The following is a 21,815-nucleotide window of genomic DNA, read 5'->3' as shown; positions in this document are numbered from 1 at the left end:
GGGGGCGCGCGCCGGCGCCCGCTCGGTGTCGCGGCTGTAGCCGGGCCGTACCCCGGGTCACCCGCCTCCATCGTGTACCTGTGCGGTGGGGTCGTTGTGGCCGGCGGCTATGGGGCCGGCGCCCCCACCCCCCCCTCCCCGCAGCAGCAGAGGGGAGAGATTTGGAACAACAAAAGCTGAAAACCTGCGGGTCAAAATAAAGAACGCTCAATAGGTGAAGCAAAGCTGCACACGAGCAAAGCAAAGTAAGGAATTTCTTCCCTGTTCCCCCGTGGCAGGCGCCCTCCTGGACAGCAGGGCCCCAGCACAGCCCTAAGAGTTGCTTTAGGAAGACACAAACCGTAACGGCAAACACTCACCGCCCCCACTTCCCGCAGCTTCTGTGGCTGTAACGCGTCGTACAGCACGGAATAGCCCTTTGGTCAGCAGGGTCGGCCATCCCAGCTGCGTCCTGCCCCCACCCAACGCAGCCCCCAGCCCGCTGGCGGGTGTTGGGGGGGAGCAGGAAAGAGAAAAGCAAAGCTGGGCACTGTGCAAGTGCTGCCTGGCAGCAGCCAAGGCACCGGTGCGTTAGCGACGTTGTTTTAGTCACAAGCCCAAACCGCACCACAGGCTGCCACGGGGAACGTTAACTCTGTTACAGCCAGCTGTGGTACGGGCCGGCGTGTGCCAGGAGCCTGGCGCGGCAGAGCCCCTCGGCCCTGCGGGCAGCCGGACCCCGCTGTGGCCCTGCGCCTCGCCCAGGGTGGGCGGGAGGGGGGGTGCCAGCTGTAGGGACACAGCCCCACTGCACGCTACGGAGGAAGCGGCGGCTCCCGCCAGCCCACAAGCGGCGCGGCTGCAGGCGCCGCCCCCCGCAGCAGCGCCCGGCTGGGCCGGCAGATGGGGGCCCTGCACAGCCCCAGGAGGGGGCCGCGGCAGGGAGGGGGGAGGCTCTGGGGGCAGCAGCACCCCCTTACTGTGCACCTTCCAGTCCTGCTTTCAGCCTCCGTTTCTGGCACAAGCTGCTGCGCTGCCCTCTGCGCCATGCTGCGGCTGGGGCCAGCCACAACCTTCCCACTGGTACACCCCAGCCCGCCGGCAGCACTGGCTTTTCTCCCGCCCCCCCCACCCTAGAAATATCGACATGCGAGCTCCAAAGACGGCAGAGCTGCCAGCTTACACTTCTAAACCAGACTAAAAGTACTTAATTTATCATTAGACTTTCGTTTGGGCAGATTTCAGGGGCTCACCGATGCTTTGGACTACGGAATTTGTGACTGAGAGCAGGTGACGCTTTAGCTACCCATAACCAATACCCCCACAGGGATTTTTAAAAGCCTGCAGAAGTCACTGTCCTTCATCACTACTTTCTTCCCATTCTTCATTCGCTTCTCTTCCCTGACCAGTAGGGAGGAGAAAATGTTTCAAGTTTTATGCAACCCTGCACGCAGCTGCTGTGAATCGGGCCAGCTTTAGCTAAAGAACCCAACAGATGGAAGAACGATGTACTGACTCAGAAACTCACCATACACAGTTACCGCTGTGGTTATGCTGGACAATTACCCGTGAGGTTTTCAGAGGGCCAGCCTGTGAGTCCCAGCCTCGGGAAGGCCTCGCACCGTTCCCTGTCACGCAGCTCACAGACTGCTCAGAGCTTTCTCGGCAGTGCCAGCTTAAGGTTCAAGAAGCACTTTGAACAGGACGACCCCTTTCCCCCCTGCAGTGGCTTAGGGAGCACTCTGGTGAAAAGCTGCGGCCTCACTTTTGACATTTGCTGTGAAATTTTCACATCGCGCTTCGGCGGTACGTATCGGGTATGTTTTGTAAGGCCCCTTCCAGGAGGATCCCCAGTTTGTCTCTCGTTCCTTAACTGCCGAAGGCATGAGAACCGACCACGCATTAGCAATACAGCATTAAGGTATCCGCTGAAGCGTGGCAGCAGCTTCCCCACCCTTGCCAACCGGCCTTCCCTTCGACATAAACGGGAACAAGCAGCACACCTCTCGCACGCTTCAGCTGAGCCCACGAGCGACACTGGTCAGAAGGGCCCGTCCCATCCCGCACCCTCCCTTTACCTGTGGAAGAGGAAGACGCGCAGGTGTCCTGCCTGCGAACAAACACGACCAGGGCCGCGGCGCACACCGGAGGCTTCCTGGGGCGCAAGCCGCCGGCAAGGCAGAGCTCAGGGGCGGCTCCTCATGGAAGATGTACAGCTACAGCCCCAGCAGACTTCTGCAGTGCCGCTCGGGCCCCTCACGGAAGGTCTCGTTGTCAAAGTCGGGACTAGCAGGGCACCGCAGCCAGATGCCAGGCAAAGGCAACCGCTCCAGCTGAGAGGAGACCACAGACCACCAGAGCTGGGAGGAGCGCACACCACCATAGCCAGGGGTCTGGACAGAAAGAGACCGCCTCTTGCGGCTGCGCGCCACGCTGAGGGCGGGGAGCCTTTCCCTTTCTCGAGGTCATCTCCCCGTCTCGAGGCTTCTCTCCAAAGCTCGTTTCGAGCGTCCGAGGCGTGCCAGGGTTCTCTAGAAAAAGAGTTCAGCACCGTTTCTGCTCAGTGCAGCTAAAATGAAAAAACAGGACCAAACTGGAGTTCCAGGGAGCTTTTATTGTGTTTAATCAACAAAATCAGGATATTACCATTCTTTTTTTTTTTTTTTGCACTCATAACTCATGAAGCTCTTCACAAGTCAGTGCTGCAACGCACATACAGCCAGAAGAAATACATTCTCAACAAAATCTGAGCTCCACTGGAGAGTTTGCCGATTACCGATTTAACAGAAAGCCAATTTCCCCCCCCTCCCCTGAATGTTTTCAAGGACTAACCCACATTGTTTGCTGGTTAACAGTAAGAATACCAACCTCTTGACTAGGGACCAGTGGATTACAATGTTCCACCTGAATTGCAAGTAATTTCTTTTCTTGAAATAAAAGTTCCAGTTTCTTTCAATAAAGGGAACAGCAACTATTTTTTTTTCTCCTGACACCCCGTCCCCGTAATTATTGGTTAAAATACAGCAAGACTGTATCTTAATACACCCATACCTCCCCACCCCGCCCCCCCCCCTCCACCCCCCAACCCCCAACTTGTCTACAGCAGAATTTAACAATGCTTCCACGTTTCAGCAACGCGACGGCAAACCGAGCAAGACCTACAGGACAATCTGCCACAGCCTCAAGTTGAAGATCGGATGCATGCTCTTTGGTCCAGAGACCTGGCTCATTACGAAGACAAACTGTGACTCACAGAAGATGGACCAGGAGGTCACAGCAATCGTAAAACTCCCTGCGCGGAGTACCGTCGCCCAACCTTTACCACGGCGGCCATACCGCTGCAGCTCCCGAGGACAAAATCCGCTCTGTCCTCAGAGAGCGGCAGCCGCTCGGCCCCAGCGGCACTACAGAGTCCAGCACCAGGACGGGAACCACCACGCCGGCAGCTCGGGAGACGTGGCACGGCACCTCCGCAACCTCCAGACAGAAACCGAGGCAGGACAGCTATCTGCTCAGGTTTGTGCCCTATCAGTCATTTGAAAAACAACAAGTGCCTGAAGCATTTTTAAATCCTTGGAGCAGACACCCTCCCCCAGCCCAAGTAAAAATAAACAACAAAAGGTCAGAATGAGATGATTTGATACCAACACGTACACAACATGAATTCATGTCGCGCTTCCCTGTTCTTACCCACAAAAAAAAGTCCCAGAGGGCAAAGGAAAGATGCTCCCATCTCATTCTGGAAATTGAACCTCATATTTGAGACCAACCCACCCCCCTCCCTTTGGGAAAAGGCCTCCAGTGACTGTAGCGCACTCCCGGCGGCGCACACCCAGGGACCAGCCTACAGCTTCTCTCCAGCAAGCTGAAGAGTCGCGTCACGCTCCTCGCAGCCGCTTCACCCAGCTGTGAAGCTCTGTTTCATCAGGCCCACGGAGCGGCGCTTTTAGACCGCCGAGGGGAAAAGCGCAGAATACGTCAGGTTCTCATTTACATCTTTGTCAGAGCAAATATTTGACCTGAGGCTCATCACTGAAGGCTCCAGCTGACACTGAAGTGTAAAGGCTGGTACGTGACCAGCAAAGACAGGAGCTCGCGAGGAACCTTTCTCAGGAAGCCAAAATTTATACACGCTCCTTACGCCTGGGTAGGTAAAAAAAAAACAACCAAAAAAAACCCAAACCAAAAACCCTGAAATAAAAATAAATTAAAAAAAAACAAAACAAAACACCCCAACCCCCCCCAAAAAACACTAGGATTACCCTAGTCCTTTGGAGCATCTTTCCGTTTGCAAGATCGCGTCTGTTAGAGATAGCCTATTAGCACCAAAAATAGGCCGCTTCCATTTTGACAAGAAGCCACCTAAAACTGGTGCCCCCGATAGTTTAGGTAAGTGCCAATCCTCAATTAGAGGCCAAGTTTAAAGTAATACTTTCAAAAGTTCTGTGCTTCGAGAGGGACCATCAAGGCATGGCACCAGGCTAACCTACCACAAATCCACGCGGAGCACGCGCATCCGACTCGGCATCGCTATCCTGTTCTTGTTACACGCGCGTGCCCCGCTAAGGTACACAACTTTTATTTACATTTTTCACGTCTCTGTTGCACTAAAATGATCCCTCTTCTGTCTCTCTGGAAAATCATAAGCTGGCTGCAGTACAAGAGCAAGATTTTACTTTTGGTCAAAGTTACCACCCACAAACTCCCACCCCCCACCCCTGAAAAGCACCCCAACATTGTTTACATTTAGTACCTGCCAGTCAGATGTAAGCTGCGTGGCTCACAGAGTGTCTGTGACCAAGCTCTTGAGTTTGTACTCTAGTGCAGCATTTGCTACAATTACGGAGTCACTGCTGACAAATGAAAAAAAAAAAACCCAAAAAACAAAAACAAAAACAAAACCCAAAGACAATTCCCCAAACGCAAAAACCTTTCCACCCTGTAAAGCTGCTGTCAGGAGGCACCTGGCTTCTATTTATGATCCTCCAGGAAACGGATGGGCGAGTCCGCCTCATAGCTCCAAACAGTTTCACTCCAATTCAAGAAAGGGTCAAATCGGGGACAAATTAAGACAATTAATTCCCGCCTCAAAGGTAAGCAAGCGCGGTGCGAGTGCAGCATCTGTATACGCAGTAACGACTGAGCAAAATGGACTGTGTTCGTCCAGGTGCCTCCTGACAGTGAACAGGCTAAAAGGGAATTTTAAAAGAGTACGGTTTTTGATTTGTCTCACTCCTTTTGCCTGTAGATCAGGCCAAACATCAAGCATGTTGGGAGGGGCACAATTTAAAGCAACACTACTTGATCAGAAAGCGCTTTTCAGCAATATACAATGCAAAATGACAGACAGCAACTCATGCCAAAACAGAGGAGATGGCAAGCAGCTTTCTGCAGCTTCTGACATTGACAGGGGTTTGCCCTTACCTGCTCGCAAGTCTGGACAGAGGCTGCTCTGGGCAGAAAACCCGCAAAGCCGCAGGAAGTCAATCAATCCCACAAAGCTCCAGAACTGTCAGTTTATGCACGTACAGTGGTTTTCTGTGGTTTCTCTTAAACCCAAATCCACGCCTCATGCACATACTGCTCGGCAACACTGACACCGCTGGATTTCCCTCAGGCCACGGTGGAACACGGGTCACGGCCCCTTCAGAGCCTGTCAGGTTCCTGAAGTTTCTACGGGGGAAATCGAAGCGCATCTCCCAACAGGCCGAGCTGCAGATTTTGAGGCCTTGCAGCCCCACAAGCGATCTCTTCCATACGAGCGGTGCAGGACAGTGTTGCTAGCACCAGAGCAAACCCAACCTGACAAGGGACGCTTGTAGAGGCCTGCTTTTCATGGAGGTCAGAGCACTTCTCATTGTTTAGTGTTGCAGAAAACTGAGCCCCTCTCATCTTTAGCTGCTCCCATAATCAGTCTAATCCCTTTAACCCCAGCAACCTTCATCACAAAAGAAAAAAAGTCATATATGAACCCAAACAGAAGAAAAAAAAAATCATATTTACAAAGTTTGTACAATATACACATCTGATTTTCTATGGGACACACTGCACCAGAGGAAAGAGGGCCATGGCTCTGAGACAAGTCTACATATCAAGTGCTGTAACTACTAATGGAGACTCTTATGGAAACCAGTCTTTAGTGTTCTGCTAGAGCATAGGGCTTTTCTTATGGCTCCTGCAAAGGACGACAGGCTACTCTTTCCTTCTGGAGCTATGATGCTGCACCTAATCAGCCCAGATTTTAAGTTGGTTTCATTTTAAATACAGGTATTTACAGTGTGGGTGAACTGCAGATGCATATCAACTCCTCCAATTCAAAAGAAGAAAAAAAAAAAGTTGAAGAAAAAGTAGTATTACCAATACGTTTCACCTCCCAGCCCTGGGCTTGAGTACTTGGGGAGGAGGAGAGGGGGGAGAGAGGGGAACTTTGACCTGAAACCAAAAACGGCTGCTGATTCCTTGGGCTGTGTCGGAAAGGTGATATTCTGAATGGTCTCATAGCATAAGGCACTTTGCACGAATAAGTAACAAGCTCTTTAGCTTAAAAACAGATGAGTAACCAGGGAGAAGTTGAAATGCACTCAGTCGACGGTTGAAGAATTTGAAATAGCAGACAAGCTCGTGTTTGTCAAGATTCTTCTCTTTTCAGGGTTTCTCTTCTTCCCTTGCTGCCCCTCCCACCCAAAGGAAAAAAATTTAAAACCAGCAGTTAGTGCAACTAATGTTCAATCAGCACACAGTGCAAACAAGTGGAAAAACAAAAAGACATTCCTCCTTTTATCTTCTTTCTTCTTTGCTGCCAAATTTAAAAAGAAAAAAAGGCCGAGCTCTTTAGTCTTCATAGTTCCGAAATGAAAAGACGAAGAAAAACCCACAAAGAGAAGGGTATCCCCAAAGAAACGATGTGTCACAGATCTGGATCAAAGGGCTTCACCTTCTGGCATGTGTAATCAAAGCCTAAAAAAACAAACCAAAACACACAACCACAACACCCACAGTTAAATCAATCCTGTGCAAAACCGGACCGTAAGTAATCAATCACACTGAGCATGCAGCAGCTCTGGAAAAGCAGAGGGCATTTGCAACAGCTCAACCTCAACCAGGGCTTCACAGAAAGAGACGCTGCTAACGCCCTACGACTACCTCCCGGTCTCCTGTCCTTCAGGAAGCGGCAAACCGTTCTCAGGCAAGGTCACGGCATTCCCCCGAGGAAGCCACTCAAGTGCCTTTTCCAAGTTCATCACCTGCCTTTTTATTTATTTATAAAACGTGGAGAAAGCTCAGCCAGCAAAGCAGAGGCTGCAAGTCAGCTCGGTGTGACTGGCTAGGGCCGCCCTTGGATGATTTTGAAGACGGGAGAGTTCACTTTAACGCTACCTAGCGGTCTGCTTCTGTGGCCACTTCGGGATTTTTGTCACCCGAGAAGAATTCTGGCAGCTTCGCTGGGATTCTCCTCCTAATCCATGATCTCCCAGAAGAGTACACAGAAGAATTATTTCCCACCCAAACTGTACCGCGCCTGCCCTCACACGAACTAAGACCAGATCGAACACCATCCTGCAGCTATTCTGCCCGACTGCAACGCAGGGCGAGTAGCCTTCTTACGAAAGGGCTCAACACGGCAGTTTCTCCTCAGCCGGTGATCAGAAAGGGCATACTTGGGAGCCTCCGACAGTGAAGCCTCATCTTCTTGCAAAGTTAACGATGACCTCGAGTGGCAGCAAATACGAACTACAGCTTTGCTACCTACGTTGTTTACTTGCAAGAGTTCTGTGAACCGAAGGATGCAAAAGATGCAGCACCTTCAGCTTGAACCTCTCCCTTCTAACTGGTGAGGCGCTTAGGCTCCTCTGTTGTGCTGTTCTCAAAGCTATCCATTTTCCCTCCTCACCTTTTTGAAGACCACCTTCCTCTCTGCCCCTCAAAATTCCTCATTTTAGCTGAGCAATAGAGAAAGAATTCCTCAGGCTACCAGTAGCCAGCCCAGCCTCCCCAAACACTATTCCCCACTCTCCCTCGTCCCCCATTTTTGGTCTCCTCAGCATATCGTCCGGATTTCGATTAAAACAACTAAAAATTACTGATCCTCCCCTCCCAGCTTCAGAATTCCTTGCACTGACAGTCTATTTCAAACCCTTGTTTCCACATTCACAGCCTCTTCCCCTGCGGTAACATTCGCACTTCAGCTCCGCTTTCATCCAACGCAACTTCTCTATTCAGGAAGGCACGTACATACGCACACGTTTACTGTTTCTCATCTTCTACAGGTTCACTGTGGTATTCTGCCACATACAGGCTCTTGTCAATGTTGCTTGGTATGGGTTTAATTTCAGTTCCCAACTGCTCCTCAATACTTTTCAGGTTGAATCGATCATCATAGGTGATCAAGTTGATGGCCAGGCCAAGGTGACCAAAGCGACCTTGAAAAAAAAAAAGTTTTCAGTATAATTTACCCGAAATGCAAACAGGAGCATCAGTAAGCCTCCTGAGATTGAAGCCTTTTAAAATATATCCCCCCCCTTTCTCTTTTTTATGAGGCTGGTGAGGCCAGGTTCAAGAGAACAGCCTTTTATTCAGACATTCGTGAGGATAACCGTCTGATACCAAAAAATAAATTTGTCAGAAAAATCCAAGCTGCCTGAAGTCTTTCTCAGATACAGTAATAAAAAACAGAAGCCAATTCAAGCCTAAGAAACCTCAGAATCCCAGAATCCCAGGCTGGAAGGGACCTCAGTGATCATGGAGGCCAATCTTTCTGGCAAGAGCACAGCCTAGACAAGATGGCCCAGCACCCCGTCCAGCTGAGTCTCAAAAGCGTCCAATGTGGTGGAGTCAACCACTTCCCTGGGGAGATTATTCCACTGGCTGACTGTTCTCACTGTGAAAAATACCACAGGCATCCGCAAAGTTGTACCTAAAAGATCTTCTTCCTCTCACCTGATCTGCCAATGCGATGGAGATAAGTCTCTGCCAGCTTTGGGAAATCGAAGTTTATCACCACATTCACAGCTTGGATATCAATACCTCGGGTAAACAGATCTGAAAGATGATCCAGGTCAAAGTTAATTTCAATGAGATCAAATGCGGACAGCATTTAAGGTGGAAAGATTGACAGTGATTAACACTGGCATGCACTAGTTTACAAGCAGAAGCTTCGCTTGTATCAAAGACAGGTTATACACAATTCTGTTACAGTTTCTTCTTGCTCTTTATCCGCTATAAAAAGGAATAAGAGAAGAAGAATGACCAAAACACCAGATCTGCGCATCTATGCCGAAGAAAGCAATTAGCACAAAGCTAGTTTTTTTTCACGATAGACTATTTCTGAGCAGGTTTTCTTACGCAGGCGCCTCCTCACACCTGAGGGTGCATTGCCAACGCCACGGCAGACACGAGGTCTGACCTACATCCCACTAGGTCAACTATTTTCATTCCACTTCTAGTGACTTTTGTTAAGCTGACCCAGACGCACGCAGCAATCCGCAGATACTGCCACGGTACCACCCAAACAGGACATACGGTGGTCAACACTGGTCAGACACGGGCCAATCAAAACTATGAAAACACTTAGAAAAGATGAGCTATAAACATTTCAAGAAACTTTCTCAGGCGACCCCAGTTCTACCGAAATTTCGTGAAGCGTACAGCCCAACAACTCAGGGAGCGCTCCCGTGTGAAAATATACAGAGAACTAGCACAGAAAATACAATCACAGTAAAACAATTTGTTAGCAATTGCACCTTCTCGGTTTGTTGCCAGAGACACAAATGTACACGCCTAAAGGAGCGCTGCACCCTGCTACATGCGGGCTCGGCAAGGACATCTTGCCAAAACATACCAGTCTGGTTTATTACAAATCAAGTGATCTGCTATACCTGGCTGAACAGCTAATCCGCTTCCTACCACAACCTTTAGAAACAGGAAGACATATTAAGAAATCTTACCAGTGCAAACAAGATTGCGGCATAAGCCATTTCGGAAATCGTGGAACACACGATTGCGGTGCTCCTGGAGAAATAAATAAGCAAACAAATAAATAAAACAGCAAAGCAAAACAAACAAAACAACCAAACAGCTGTGACTTTCAGGCATTCAAGTTACAAACACTGAACTTCAATCACGTGAATTTCCCCCTCCCCCATCAGAGAACAGCTGAGACAAAGCAAGTTGCCAGTACCTCTCTGTTAGCACTTCTTACCTGTATATTCGAAAGAACTTACCAGAGGGGCCCTTGGTACCACTTTTAGACAAAGACACTTAACTACCTGTGTTCTAAAGCCTCCTACAGTCACATCAGAACACTCACAACAGAAGTACCTTCAGTTACAATTAGGTGAAACGCAGGCCGAGGAAGTTAACAGGCCATTTTGACTATCGCCTCCCCCCAGCCCCCTGTCAAACTCGGTGCGCGTTTTAGTCATGCCCTTAAAAACTGATATCAGCAGGAGTTCCCTTTTCCAGTACGGAGTATTTGTCACTGTCAATTCAGATTTCGGGGTGGGATAAGCCAATTGTCTGTGAAGACTCTCACAAACAAGCCACATTGGGCCACACAAATATTAAGTAATATCACTGGTAAGGAGTAAAATTAACAGTGGGAATGAGCAAGCTGAAGGTTCCCACACAAACATACCTGCTTTCTGACACAAAGGTCACCTACTGACTGATCACAAGCATACAAAAAAATCAGACCTCAAGGAAGCTATTTGCATACCTTTTTTTCTCAATACTGACACCGCTTCTACTTCTGTTTAACCGATTACCTGCCTGCCTATGGCCCGGCAAACATTAGCGTTCCCTGTCAGTTCCATGAACAGCAAGCTAGGTTTCCGCTAAAGCTTTTGAATTTGTTCTAGCTTACATATAAAATGAAAAAAATATTTCAAAGTACTACTGATTTACATGCCTCGCTTCAACCTTCTGACATCTTTTAGCACACTTGCTGAAAACAAGGAAATTAAGAGTATGAAGCTCGAGGACAGATGAGCTAATGTACAATTAAGAGCAACCTCTGCACCAGCGAAGCTGTGTTGGCATTTTTCATCATCTGCTCCGAGGCCACAAGTGCTCAGCTGGCAAACGCCAGCCGCGGTCTTTGCCGGGAGGTTTGATCGAAGCCGCCTCCCCGACTTCTCAGATTCCCCTGCAGTCACAACGCAACACTTACCATTTGCAAAGCCAGGCAGGGCACTCAAATGGCTGAGTACCGGGGGTTTTGAAATCATTTGTTTGAAATTAGCCCATTTCCATCTGTGTCAGTCACACTGGGTAGCCTGCCACGGCTCCCCATGCTGGCAAAAGCAAGGCAGCGGGACTAAGAGGCATGCCTTTGGGCCCCAGCCAGTGCTTTCTGGACTAGACTAACCAACCTGAAGTACTCTGAAATCCCAACTGACCAGCTACGCTGAATAGTCTGCAAAGAGGTTTGGGGGCAGTGGAGTCTAAGAACGTATCGATGCCAAAGCAAAGCAATACGCGTTTCAGCTTTCAAAGAACATGCAAATCTAAAGCAAGCACGAGACGAGACTTACTTCATCCGCGCAGTAAAGCTCGGGGCAGTGTGGAATAGACCACCGTAGACTTTGTACTCACCTGCCTCATCTTAGCATGGATATAGAAGCAGGAATAGCCCAGCTGGGAGATCTTTTTGGCTAGCAATTCCACCCGTTGAGAGGAGTTGCAGAAAATGATCGACTGGTTAATCTGGAGCTGAACATATAAATAGCGTGCTCAGTAAACGCAGCATTTTACTAACAAATGACCCAAGACATAAGCCTAAACCCCTTCCAGACAGAAAGCAAAGCAGGTATGCTGCTGATAACTTACACAGTATATATTTTTGTACAAGAGGATGAAAAAAGTTAACAGGCTTCTGTAACACAAAGGTGTGGGACAAGAAACACGCAGTTCTGGCTTCAGCTAAACAGCACACTTTGGCAAGGAAAAATTGTCCTTAAGCCACCTTTGTTGTCACCCTCGGTCTTATTCTCCGTTCCGAAAGAAAAAAAAGCTTCCATATGCTCTTGACCCAGCCCTCCTGCTTACCCTGGAAAACAGTGTATTGAGGCAGTGCACTTTCTGACGCTCAGTGACATAGGCATAGTACTGGGTAACTCCCTTCAAGGTCAGCTCCTCCATCAGGTTAATCTCGTAGGGTTTCTGCAAATGGGAATTCTGAAAAACACAGGTAAGCAGTAAGCGGGCGTAGCCACGTGCAAAACAACGTAAGTACTTCCCACCCTCCGGCACACGTAGCTTCCTCCACAGCAAGGATGCACTATCGAGCCGCTCGCTCTTCATGCTATACACAACACAGACAGGGTGGGTAAAATTTCACAAAGGATTACTGAAAAATCCGAGGCGACCGAGCAGGATGAACAAGGAGCACCCTCTGGAGGCAAACCAGCGCAGATGGCACATAACTAACATCACAAGGTGGGAAACAGCACCTTATAGGCAAGAACTGCCTGTACCTAGCTTTTCCATTAATGCTACTGTGGGTCAAAAATCAGTTTCAAACTTCTGTCCTAGATTTAGGCTGATTTAGAATAAACCAGCAAACTTTGGATGCTTTTAAAAAGAACTGAGCACTAACAGCTGCGCGCCACTCATTCACAAGCTTCACGTGCACCGCCACCATACATATATGAAGACGTCTGCCCTCACCATGAACTTCTGTACACTCAAAGGGAAAGTGGCCGAGTAGAGCAAAATCTGTCTGTTTTTAGGTAGCGTGAGAATAATGTCTTCCATTATTTGAACAAAATCTTGAGACAGCAGCTTATCTGCCTGTAACAGAAGGAATGAAGAGCAAGTTAAAGTCATGGGGCAAGGTGTCAAGTCGTCCGACAGTACCACACTGGGAGCGGGGAGGAACCCAAACCAAAACACCAGGAGCCTTCTCCCTGCCCTTACAACGGGACCATCCCCTTTAGAGCACATGCCACGCCCCAAAAAGGTGTGCGATTTAGCTGCAGGAGGCAGGATTCACCAGTAAAAGGAAGCCCACCCTCTCCCCGTTTTCAGCACTTTGACTTAAACAGAACCAAACGCAGGGAAAATAAATGGACTCTAAATCGGAAACAGTTATCGGGGTCCTGTCAGAGTCATCCAAGAGCTTTCAAGCAATTGTTTTCTCAACCTCTCACTCAAGCTTGTACACTATCGGACGTTCATACATCAGTTTTATATACAATTATGTGGTAAGCACAGCTCACTCATTATCACCTGAAACCAAACGAAACACCTTCCTTCATTTCGGAACAGACTGTTAATCTGTTCTTCAGGAATCCCAAAGACAGGAAAGGTAAGCCTTCCTAGGTTGTTTTCTTAAAAGGTTCACGTGCAGAAGAATTATTCTGCCAAAATACCTCCTCAAAACCACTGAGAAATGGACGAGCTATAACCGTATAGCATCTCTACGCAAAGTCTGACTTGCTGCCGTGTGTAATGAGGAGGCTCGCCGAGACGCATCATTGCTGCTTTAACTTGGTGTTAAGTCCCCCAACGTTTAACACGAGCAACTTGCCTCATCCAATACTATCATCTGGACATGCTCGACTTTTGCTACTCCTTTCTTGATGAGATCGAGAATTCTCCCAGGGGTAGCTATCACCACATGCACTGTAAGGTTCGGAGGAAAAAAAAAAAAAAAAATGGTTAGGGCAACCAAACCAATGTTTCCAGCATTCGTGGCCATGTTTCATAATAACAGTTTGCGAGAATAACGGCAGCATACAAACAGCCAACAGGACACACAGCAGTCTGCTCCGTAACAGGCAAACAACAACAAGCAGCACAAATTCCACTGCCCCACTGTAAAAGCCACAAACAAACAGCAAGTGTAGCATAGCAAAAGTGCTCCAACCTGTATCATCAAGCCTCATGATGTCATCTCGCAAATTGGTTCCTCCCGTTGTTGCCATCACTTTGGCACCTCCCATGTGTTTGCTGACTTGGATACAGATTTGACTGACCTGCAGGGCTAGTTCACGGGTGGGAACGATCACCATTGCTGAAAGTCAAAAGCAGCAGCAGCGTGAGTTACTAGTAACACACTGTATCTTAAACGCTGATCCTGGGAGGCGACAGAGACTTTATGAAAGCTATCCTCCTATGGTTTCGGAGTTCCACTCAGGAGATCCCGAACAAAACCTACAAACTGCCTATGACGAGGCAGATACCATGCGAGGTTCTCCACCCCTTGATATTCCCTCTGCCTGAGCGCCCCAGCCAGCACACTTGCTTAGTACTCCAAACCCACCTTCCAGGGCAAGACCGTAAAGGCCAGAAGACATCTTCCATTTCAAGCTTTGGAAAGCAACTGTGAGAGTTTTCAAATTCCACCCCCACCCCCCACCGCTCCCCATTAACTTTCAAAGAAGGCACAAGCGGACAACCTACGCTGCTCAATTTCGTTGACCAGTTTTCGATTCAGGTCTGCTACACAGGGACTTGATACCATTACCTGGCTGCAGCCAAGCGAGATCCAGCTCAACTGACCTTGTATATTGTCCTTCTTTAAGTCTAGCCGTTCAAGTAAAGGAATGAGGTAGGCTCCACTCTTGCCTGTTCCATTTTTCGCTCTAGCCAAGATATCCCTACCAGATAAAGCAATGGGGATGCTCTCCTCCTGAAATGCAATGAGAGGCAGTGCATGAGCAATCACAAGCCCCGCTCGCTCAAGAGGCTGACCAAATTTAACTCTCCTTGCTAACAGCCCCACGTGAAATCTGTTTCATGAACAGAATATCCCGCAACTGCAAGCACTGCAGACAAATGGCAGGAAGGAGTTAAACCTATCAGCAAAGAGTCCCCCAACGAAGCAATAGCTCCGCTCCCCATATCCCACTTAAAAATCCTTATCTTGCCTGCTCGTAAGACAGCCAGGGATCAGGTACCACCAGAACCACACATTAGGAAGAAAGTGAAAAATTAGGTTAAAAAGAGCAAGGAGCCAGTGACAGTCACTACCAAACTGCTCCCATGGAAAAAGATACCCACTTATATCTTAACATCAGAACAACCTCAGCCCGCATAATTCAAACCTGCATGCTCCTGTGATATACTTGTCATAGACCCAGCAGGCTTGCCTTTTGAACCCTCAGCCATTTGAACACAGGCCCCAGGGATTTTTCACTGTACTGTCTTTTATGGCAACATCTAAAGAACCTGCAGCCCTTCAGAAAGGTGGCATGGTTATAATCTGTTTGAAAGCAGACAAATTACCTAAAAGCCATAGCTTTCTCATGCCTTAAGGAGATAAAGCAGCAGAGCTGGGTCAGTGACAATCCTCCAAAGAGCAATGAAAAGAGAGGTCAACCTCCCCACCCCCTGAAGTTTACACACCAACACTTCTTAACAGAACAAGCCTTAAAAGTAAAAGCAAGATGGAACGACAGAAAAGTAAACGTGCCAACCTATTAGTCTCTCCCCCGTAATCTCTGTTATGCTCCTTCCAGATGCTTATGATAAAAAAAAGCCCAGACCACGTGATAAAGTCATAGTTATCTTTGTAACAACTAAAGGTATGCAGCGTGCGGTAACTCAGTTTTCCGGAAGATTTATAGAACAGCCCCGTTCTCACCAGGACTACGCACGGGAAGGATGTTACTGAACAGAAGAGTAACACACCAACGCCTTCAGAGTGAAAAGGCAAATCCAAGTTAATGTGTCGAAAGGATAAGTCAGTCCTAAGTCACCCATTGTGTGACTTGGGCGCCTGGAATTCTCGCCTTCCCCAAAGGGCCACCATGTTCTGCCATTCACCCCCCCAGTTCTCCCAAATCATGACACAAGTATCCAACACTTAAGCATGAATAAGAATTTCAATCAATTTATAAAAACTAAATGCTGTTTGTAAGTCAGTCTGTTGGTAAAACAACCTGTATAGGAGATGGTTTTTCCCAGCCCATTTCAAAAATTCCCATCAGCAACTCCCGTTTCAAACAGTAATCTTCAAACTCGTTTCCTTTTGTGGAGGTCACGTCCTGAATAATCAAAAAAAAAAAAGCACATCTGTAAGATTAGGTCGTACAACCCACAGCCTGACTCAACAAGACTGCCTACGCAGGAAGACAAAGCACGTTCCGTTACTACATAGGAGTTCTCACTAGGAACCACTCTACGGGAGTTGCTATATAGCAGCTTCCTGCCTAAGACGAAAACGTCAGCTTTCTCATAACCAAACAGTGCCGCGAACCTACAGCGATACCTTTCAATCTGCCTCTAACACTCATAAAGCAAGAAATCCACAGTAAACTCCATTTTTGAGCTTTCCAAGAGAAGCGCCTCTCGCCGGCTGCTGTAGAATCTCTTCATTTAAAACGGCAAGAGCTGACCTGCTTTTGAATCTTTGCTTAGGACAAACATTTTGTCACCAGAACTTCTCCCACGTCTTTTATTTAATGTTTATTCCTACAATTCAACCATCCTTACCGAAGTTTTGATTCTCAAATCCTTTGGAGGGAGTTTTAAAGTCTTCTTCCAGTCATCACCAGGTCTACAGCAAAAAAAAATAAAATAAAAATAAAGTAGAAAAAAAGATCCAGTTAAATAATTTTGCATTTTTGTTTTCTTACATACAGTGACAAACACGTAATCTTTTCGCCTCCTGAAAGCTAGAAGCGCCTACACATACGAGCTCAAGTCTTCTCTGAGCTAAGCAGGACGCAACAGGCAGGAAACTGTAAACAGAGAAAATCAGCAGTCTGCCAAGCTCACAGAGAATTTGTGAAATCTTTATCCAGCCGTGATTCAAGTCCCGTTTTTAGGGCACGGAATCAATCCAGTAGAACACAGATTTAAAACTGAGCACTGACTTAGTCATATGACAGAAACTGGCTATAATCAATCCACACGAGAATATGTCATCACTGAAAACAAGAAGAAAATTCTCTCACCCAGGGAACATCCGTTCTTAGTCTGTAAGTAACACAAGGAGATACAAAACACTTTTGGGGAGAAAATTAAGTACGCACACGCCCCACTTGTTTATCAAATGTTGTCTTTTGATCTCAATTGAGATTTAGACCCCCATCCTCTGTCAAAAGCCACTGTACAGAGGAGAGTAAGTCCTTCTACTCCCCAGTCCCAGGAATTCATGAGTAAATCTTGATGAGTTTAACTCACTAGGCTCACTAGAGTAACCCATTTGGGGGGGGGGGGGGGGGGGGGGGGGAAGGGAAATGAGTCGGACAAACTTTAGGAACCTGAGCATTGCCTTACGCCCTCTCTGACGACATCTGGTATTTCCTTTGCAAATAATCAAAGTAAAAGCGAATGTTGTTCGGGGGAGGAGGAAGCACGGGAAAAAAGAAAAGGAACATGCTGCTGTACCACCCAAGTCTTTAACACCTTTCAGGACTTCCAACCCGCATGTTCACGTTCTATTAGCACACTTCCAAAACCAGTTTGGTGGTAGGAGGGTATCACGGTGGTACCATATTATTTCAGCTCAGGCTTTGATTAATTAAAGCCGGGGAGAGCAAGCACTACTATTTAAGATCGATGACAAAAGTGAACCAACTTTAAAGAATTTTCCACCACGAGAAAGCACTGCAACAAACAACTGAGAAGCATACGCAACCAGACTGGGACTAAGCCTTGTTTTCTCCTCTGTCTTAAATTTCAGTTCAGTTCCTTCCCACTCCCCAACTTCCCTCTCATACCACTTGCAGTGAGCAAAGAAAACAGGATGCTGCTGCTCCTCAGCAGGCTACCTTTGACAAGTGGCTACACGTTCCAGAAAGCAGAGAGTCGAATTCGATTTTCACAACAAATGTACCGCAAAGATCGCTGTCGGAGAGAAGCTCGCACAAAGAAACACAGCTTTCTTTTTGTAACACACATCACAGGACACTCATAATCGCCAATGTCATAAACCAACAGCAGAAAACTCCTTGAAGCGGGAACCCCAGAACCCCGTCCCACATGTGACTTTTAAACGCCACTTGCGCGGCAGCTGACACAAACACTTACTTAATAGCGGTGGTCATACTCTGTGCTTGCTGTTGAGTGCCGTTATTGATTGTGTTGGCATTTTTCAGCTGGTTCATCTGTTGCTGAGTTTGTGTGCCTCCACCTCCTGGGCCCCCGCTGGGTTTTACAGGGCCTCTCAACTGCCCATTCTGACTGGATAGACCCATTATAACAGGGTTCTCTGTTCTGGCCGTGCTCATGTTTGTATTTTTAAAGATGTCTTTTTAGACTTCAAAACTTTGAAAGTCAGTACAGAAACTGTAATAACAGTTTATTAGACTCTCCAAAACGAAGAGATAAATAAGTCTTGCTCAATATATGAGTCCTTTATTGCAATGCAGGCAAGCACCTGTAAGTCACTCAAAAGTAAAGTAGTAACTTGCTCTGATGCACTGTGGATCAACTTTTTTTTAAAAAAAGCCCTCTAACAAAGTTGAGTTGTATCAGAATTCACTTGCTTCAATCTGAAAGAGAAGCAGATGACAGCAATTAGCATAGGGATTTTTGTCCACGTAAATCACATCAATTTACCTTTGTCTTTTAAGAATCGCTCCTTCCCAGGCAGCGTGCAACAACAGTTCTTGCTTTTGTTTTCTCCGTGATAATTACCAAGACAGGCGTCAAACTTTCTTCCCCATTCTATAACGCTGCTCCCACCACCCTCAGTCATCAAAGATAATCTTCTGAACAGCTGTACTTTCAGCAGGATCCCAGTGAGTAACCGCTTGAAAAACACTACCTGCCTCCCCATAAAGCAAGCATGAGTTATCTCGACTGCGTTGCTGGTTCTGGGACACGGCAAAGCAGCCCTAGAACACTGAGCAACAATGTTACGCGCAGGTTTGTGACAGGAAGCAACACCACAATATCAAGCGGACGTTCCAGTTAAAAGCGATGAAACCCATAAGCTAGTCTGAACGCCCTTTTCCCTTTGAAAGGAAAATATAAATTATGTTCTGTTAAAAAAAAAAAACACCAAAACAACCAACCAAAAAAACCCCTGAAAAAACCACACAAACCCCACCCCAACAAACAGCTTACCCTCCCCCAACCCAAAAAGATAGCTGAACCATCTTACTCAAACTTTTAAATTGGATATTGATTTAACACCGTTTGGAAGAGCAAAACTAATGATATCATCAAGCTGAACTGACAGTAGCTTCCTGTTTTGTTAAGCCTAAGTGATGGAGCCTAAACTGAAGCAGTGAGTAACATATATTTATGCTAGATTTCCAGCTTCCTGCTTGTGTGTTCCGCATGACATTACCTTCCAGCTGTCAGTAACAACTCAAATTGTGCTCAAAAGATAACATTTGGCACACGTGACTTAAGAACAACACCCTGTTTAGCAGAAAGGTTGGCAAAACTCTAAAGACTTAATACGAAGTCTGCACATTACATAAAGTAAGCAGTGGACCAGAGCTGAAAAACCCCTTACGAGGACACTGGGGAGCCCCGGCAATCCTAGCCCGAAACCTTTTGGAAGCAACAGAAAGTAGGCTTGCCTGTACTTATCACACTGTGGCTGCATCCCGGGAAAACACAAAGGGAAAAACAGCAGACTACTGCTCCCTAACTTCAGCGTCCACGAACAAACACATGTTTCCCCAGTGAATAAAAGGCACATTCGAGAGCATTTCAAGAGGATGGAAGAGGAATTCAGGCTCTTCCCAGGCTTCCCAGCTGCTTCCTGGCGTGCCGATTCCAGCTTCGCAACAAAACTTTAAAGTCTGCAGAACTAGGACTTTTTTTTTTTTCTCTCTCTCTGCTATTTATCTTCCTGACTGGAAGCGCTGTTTCAGGGCACCTTCGAAGAGAGATTGCTCCTGCCCATTAACTTTGTAAAAGCCGGACGAGTCGCAAAAGTAACCAGGGCCGCCTGAAAGACGCGGATAGTAACGCCGAGGGGCCCCCCGATCTTGCGGGGGGTGGAACCCCGCGGTGCCTCAGCCTCCCTCGCTCCCAACCGCCCTTTAAAAGGGCGGAGATTAAAGGAGGCCGCACAGCCTCCCCGAGCCCCGCAAACCTCCCAAACGAGAAGCGCCACCATTTCGCAAACCGGCGGTCCGACGGGAAAAGGGCCCCCCGCGCCGGCACTCTCCCCTCGGTGGGCCGACGGGGCAGGGCAGCCCCCGCCAGACCAGCCCGGCCCGTCCCCCGTCGGCAGCAGCGCCCCCCCACCCCCCCACCCGGGCCTCCGCGGGGCCGGCCCGGCACAAAGGAGCCCCACCGCCCGCCCGCGAGAGCCCCCGCCGCGCCCATTGTTCCCGGCGAGGCCGGGCCGCACTGCGGCGTCACCCCCGCCGCGGCGGAGAGCGGGACGGCCCCGGGGCCCGGCGGCGGGGTCCGGCGCCGCCCGCCAAAGGCAGCTGCGCCACAGCGGGGCACCTCCCGCCCGCCCGCCAACAATGGAGCGGCCCCCGCCCGCCGCCCCGGCCGCCGGCCAGCGCCGCCACCGCTCCACCCCGCGCCCCGGCCCCAGCGCTCCCGCCCCACCGCCGGCCCCGCACGGGCCCCGCCGCTCCCCGGCGCGCCGCAGGCCGCCGAGCTCGGCCGGGCGGCGGCGGCGGCGGCGGCCCCCCCGCTCCTTCCCCTTTCTGCCCCGCGGGCCCGCGCCCGCCCCGTCGCCCCGGCCCGTCCTCACCGCCACCAGCCGCGCTCCTGCCTCGCCCAGGTATAAAATCCTCTCGCTCCCCCTTGGTGCCTTGTTATGGCGACTCGACGCTCCAAGATGGCGGCTTCCTCCTTCCTCCCGTGCGCCCTCCCCCTCCCGGCAGGGCAGGCCGGCCACGCCCCCGACGCACGCACGCACGCACGCACGCCGCGCCGCGCCCGGCCCCGCGCTGCCTCCGCCGCGTGACCGCGGGACGGGGAGGGGCGTGGCGCTTCCGGCGCGCGCGCGCGCGCTCGCCCTGGCGGGGGGCGAGCGGCGTCCTTCCGCATCCCTGAGCTGGTAACGGAGCCGAGGAAAACATCCCCCCTTCCGAGAAACCGCCTGCAGAGCCGGGGCGGCTCCGCCCCGCGGGGGCGCGAGCCCCGCTAGCCCGAGCGGGAGAAGAAAAGCCTGAGTCCCGCAACACGCGGGAGCCACAACCACGGCGCGCGGCGGCTCGGGAGCCGTTCCTGCCTCCCTAGGCAGCCGTTACTACCCACGAGCGCAGCCCTGAACGCTAGCCTGAGGGTGCTGCGGTTCCAGCCCTGTTGTGCAAACGGATCTGTGTTCCAACGTTTCCCCAGAAGGCGGGGAGGCCTGTGCGTTTCCCCTCCCGCTGCTGTTGTTTCTTAGGTCCCCAGAGGTACCGCCGTCCTGGTGCCGTCGCTCACCCCTGCCCTCAACGTCAGCCAGGCGAGCACGACGCATCCTTCATTTCCCCCTTCCCTTCGCTGCCAGACAAGCTGCTGCCCTGCTGCGGGGCGGCCGCCGGGCCCCGCACCGTGGCGGCCGCGCCGCCGTCCCCAGGGGCAGAGCGGTCGCCCCCGCCACGGAGCTCCCTTGTAAGCCCCCTGCCACCCAATGCACCCCTCTCTTTAATGCTCCTGCACCAAGCACAGCAAGAGAAAAGGGAACCTGAAAAGACGGGCGTTGCGTCTTCAAACGCCAAGGGAGCAGAAAAGCTGCATCCCACCTGGCTTCTTGCTGTGCCAGCTCGTCGTGCCGCGTGTTGGCCGACAGGCACAGCCGCTACAGCCGGAGAAGCCTCGGCTCCCCCATTCCCGGCGTCAGAGGCAGGCGCTGGGTACGACTTTCGTTCTCTGATGCCTGCTGCTGCGGCTCTGGCCCTGCTGCGCGGGGACCCGCGTTTCATCTCGGCCCGTCGCAGGGCTAGGCATCGCGCTTTGCAATGAGACGCACGGGG

General features: G+C 49.8%; 1 protein-coding gene and 1 long non-coding RNA gene across 5 annotated transcripts; one reads left to right on the top strand and one right to left on the bottom strand.

The window, feature by feature from the left end:
• Positions 1-82: 82 nt before the first annotated feature.
• On the top strand, positions 83-2,712 carry LOC135316689 (uncharacterized). Of its 2 annotated transcripts, none has more exons than XR_010375930.1 (2): positions 83-245; positions 1,392-2,712. It is a non-coding gene; the product is annotated as an uncharacterized LOC135316689 (long non-coding RNA). The 2 variants fall into 2 exon arrangements; XR_010375931.1 differs by having other exon boundaries at positions 1,389-2,712.
• On the bottom strand, positions 2,574-20,757 carry DDX6 (DEAD-box helicase 6). 3 transcript variants are annotated; one of them, XM_064470937.1, is made up of 14 exons: positions 20,603-20,757; positions 17,959-18,422; positions 16,417-16,480; positions 15,864-15,968; positions 14,482-14,611; positions 13,847-13,993; positions 13,504-13,602; positions 12,646-12,764; positions 12,025-12,153; positions 11,572-11,688; positions 9,924-9,987; positions 8,917-9,018; positions 8,212-8,399; positions 2,574-6,936 (listed from the first exon to the last, which is right to left on the bottom strand). In XM_064470937.1, the coding sequence occupies exons 2-13, from the start codon at positions 18,156-18,158 to the stop codon at positions 8,224-8,226; spliced, it is 1,452 nt and encodes a 483-aa protein (XP_064327007.1). In that variant the 5' UTR covers positions 18,159-18,422; positions 20,603-20,757; the 3' UTR covers positions 2,574-6,936; positions 8,212-8,223. The 3 variants fall into 3 exon arrangements, with proteins under 3 accessions (XP_064327007.1, XP_064327009.1, XP_064327008.1); XM_064470939.1 differs by having other exon boundaries at positions 8,216-8,399; XM_064470938.1 differs by having other exon boundaries at positions 8,220-8,399.
• Positions 20,758-21,815: the final 1,058 nt, after the last annotated feature.

This window comes from Phalacrocorax carbo, chromosome 21, assembly GCF_963921805.1.
Source record: "Phalacrocorax carbo chromosome 21, bPhaCar2.1, whole genome shotgun sequence".
NCBI classification, from domain to species: Eukaryota; Metazoa; Chordata; class Aves; order Suliformes; family Phalacrocoracidae; genus Phalacrocorax; species Phalacrocorax carbo.
Note: the sequence above shows the minus strand (reverse complement) of the source record. Positions and strands in the feature narration are given on the sequence as shown.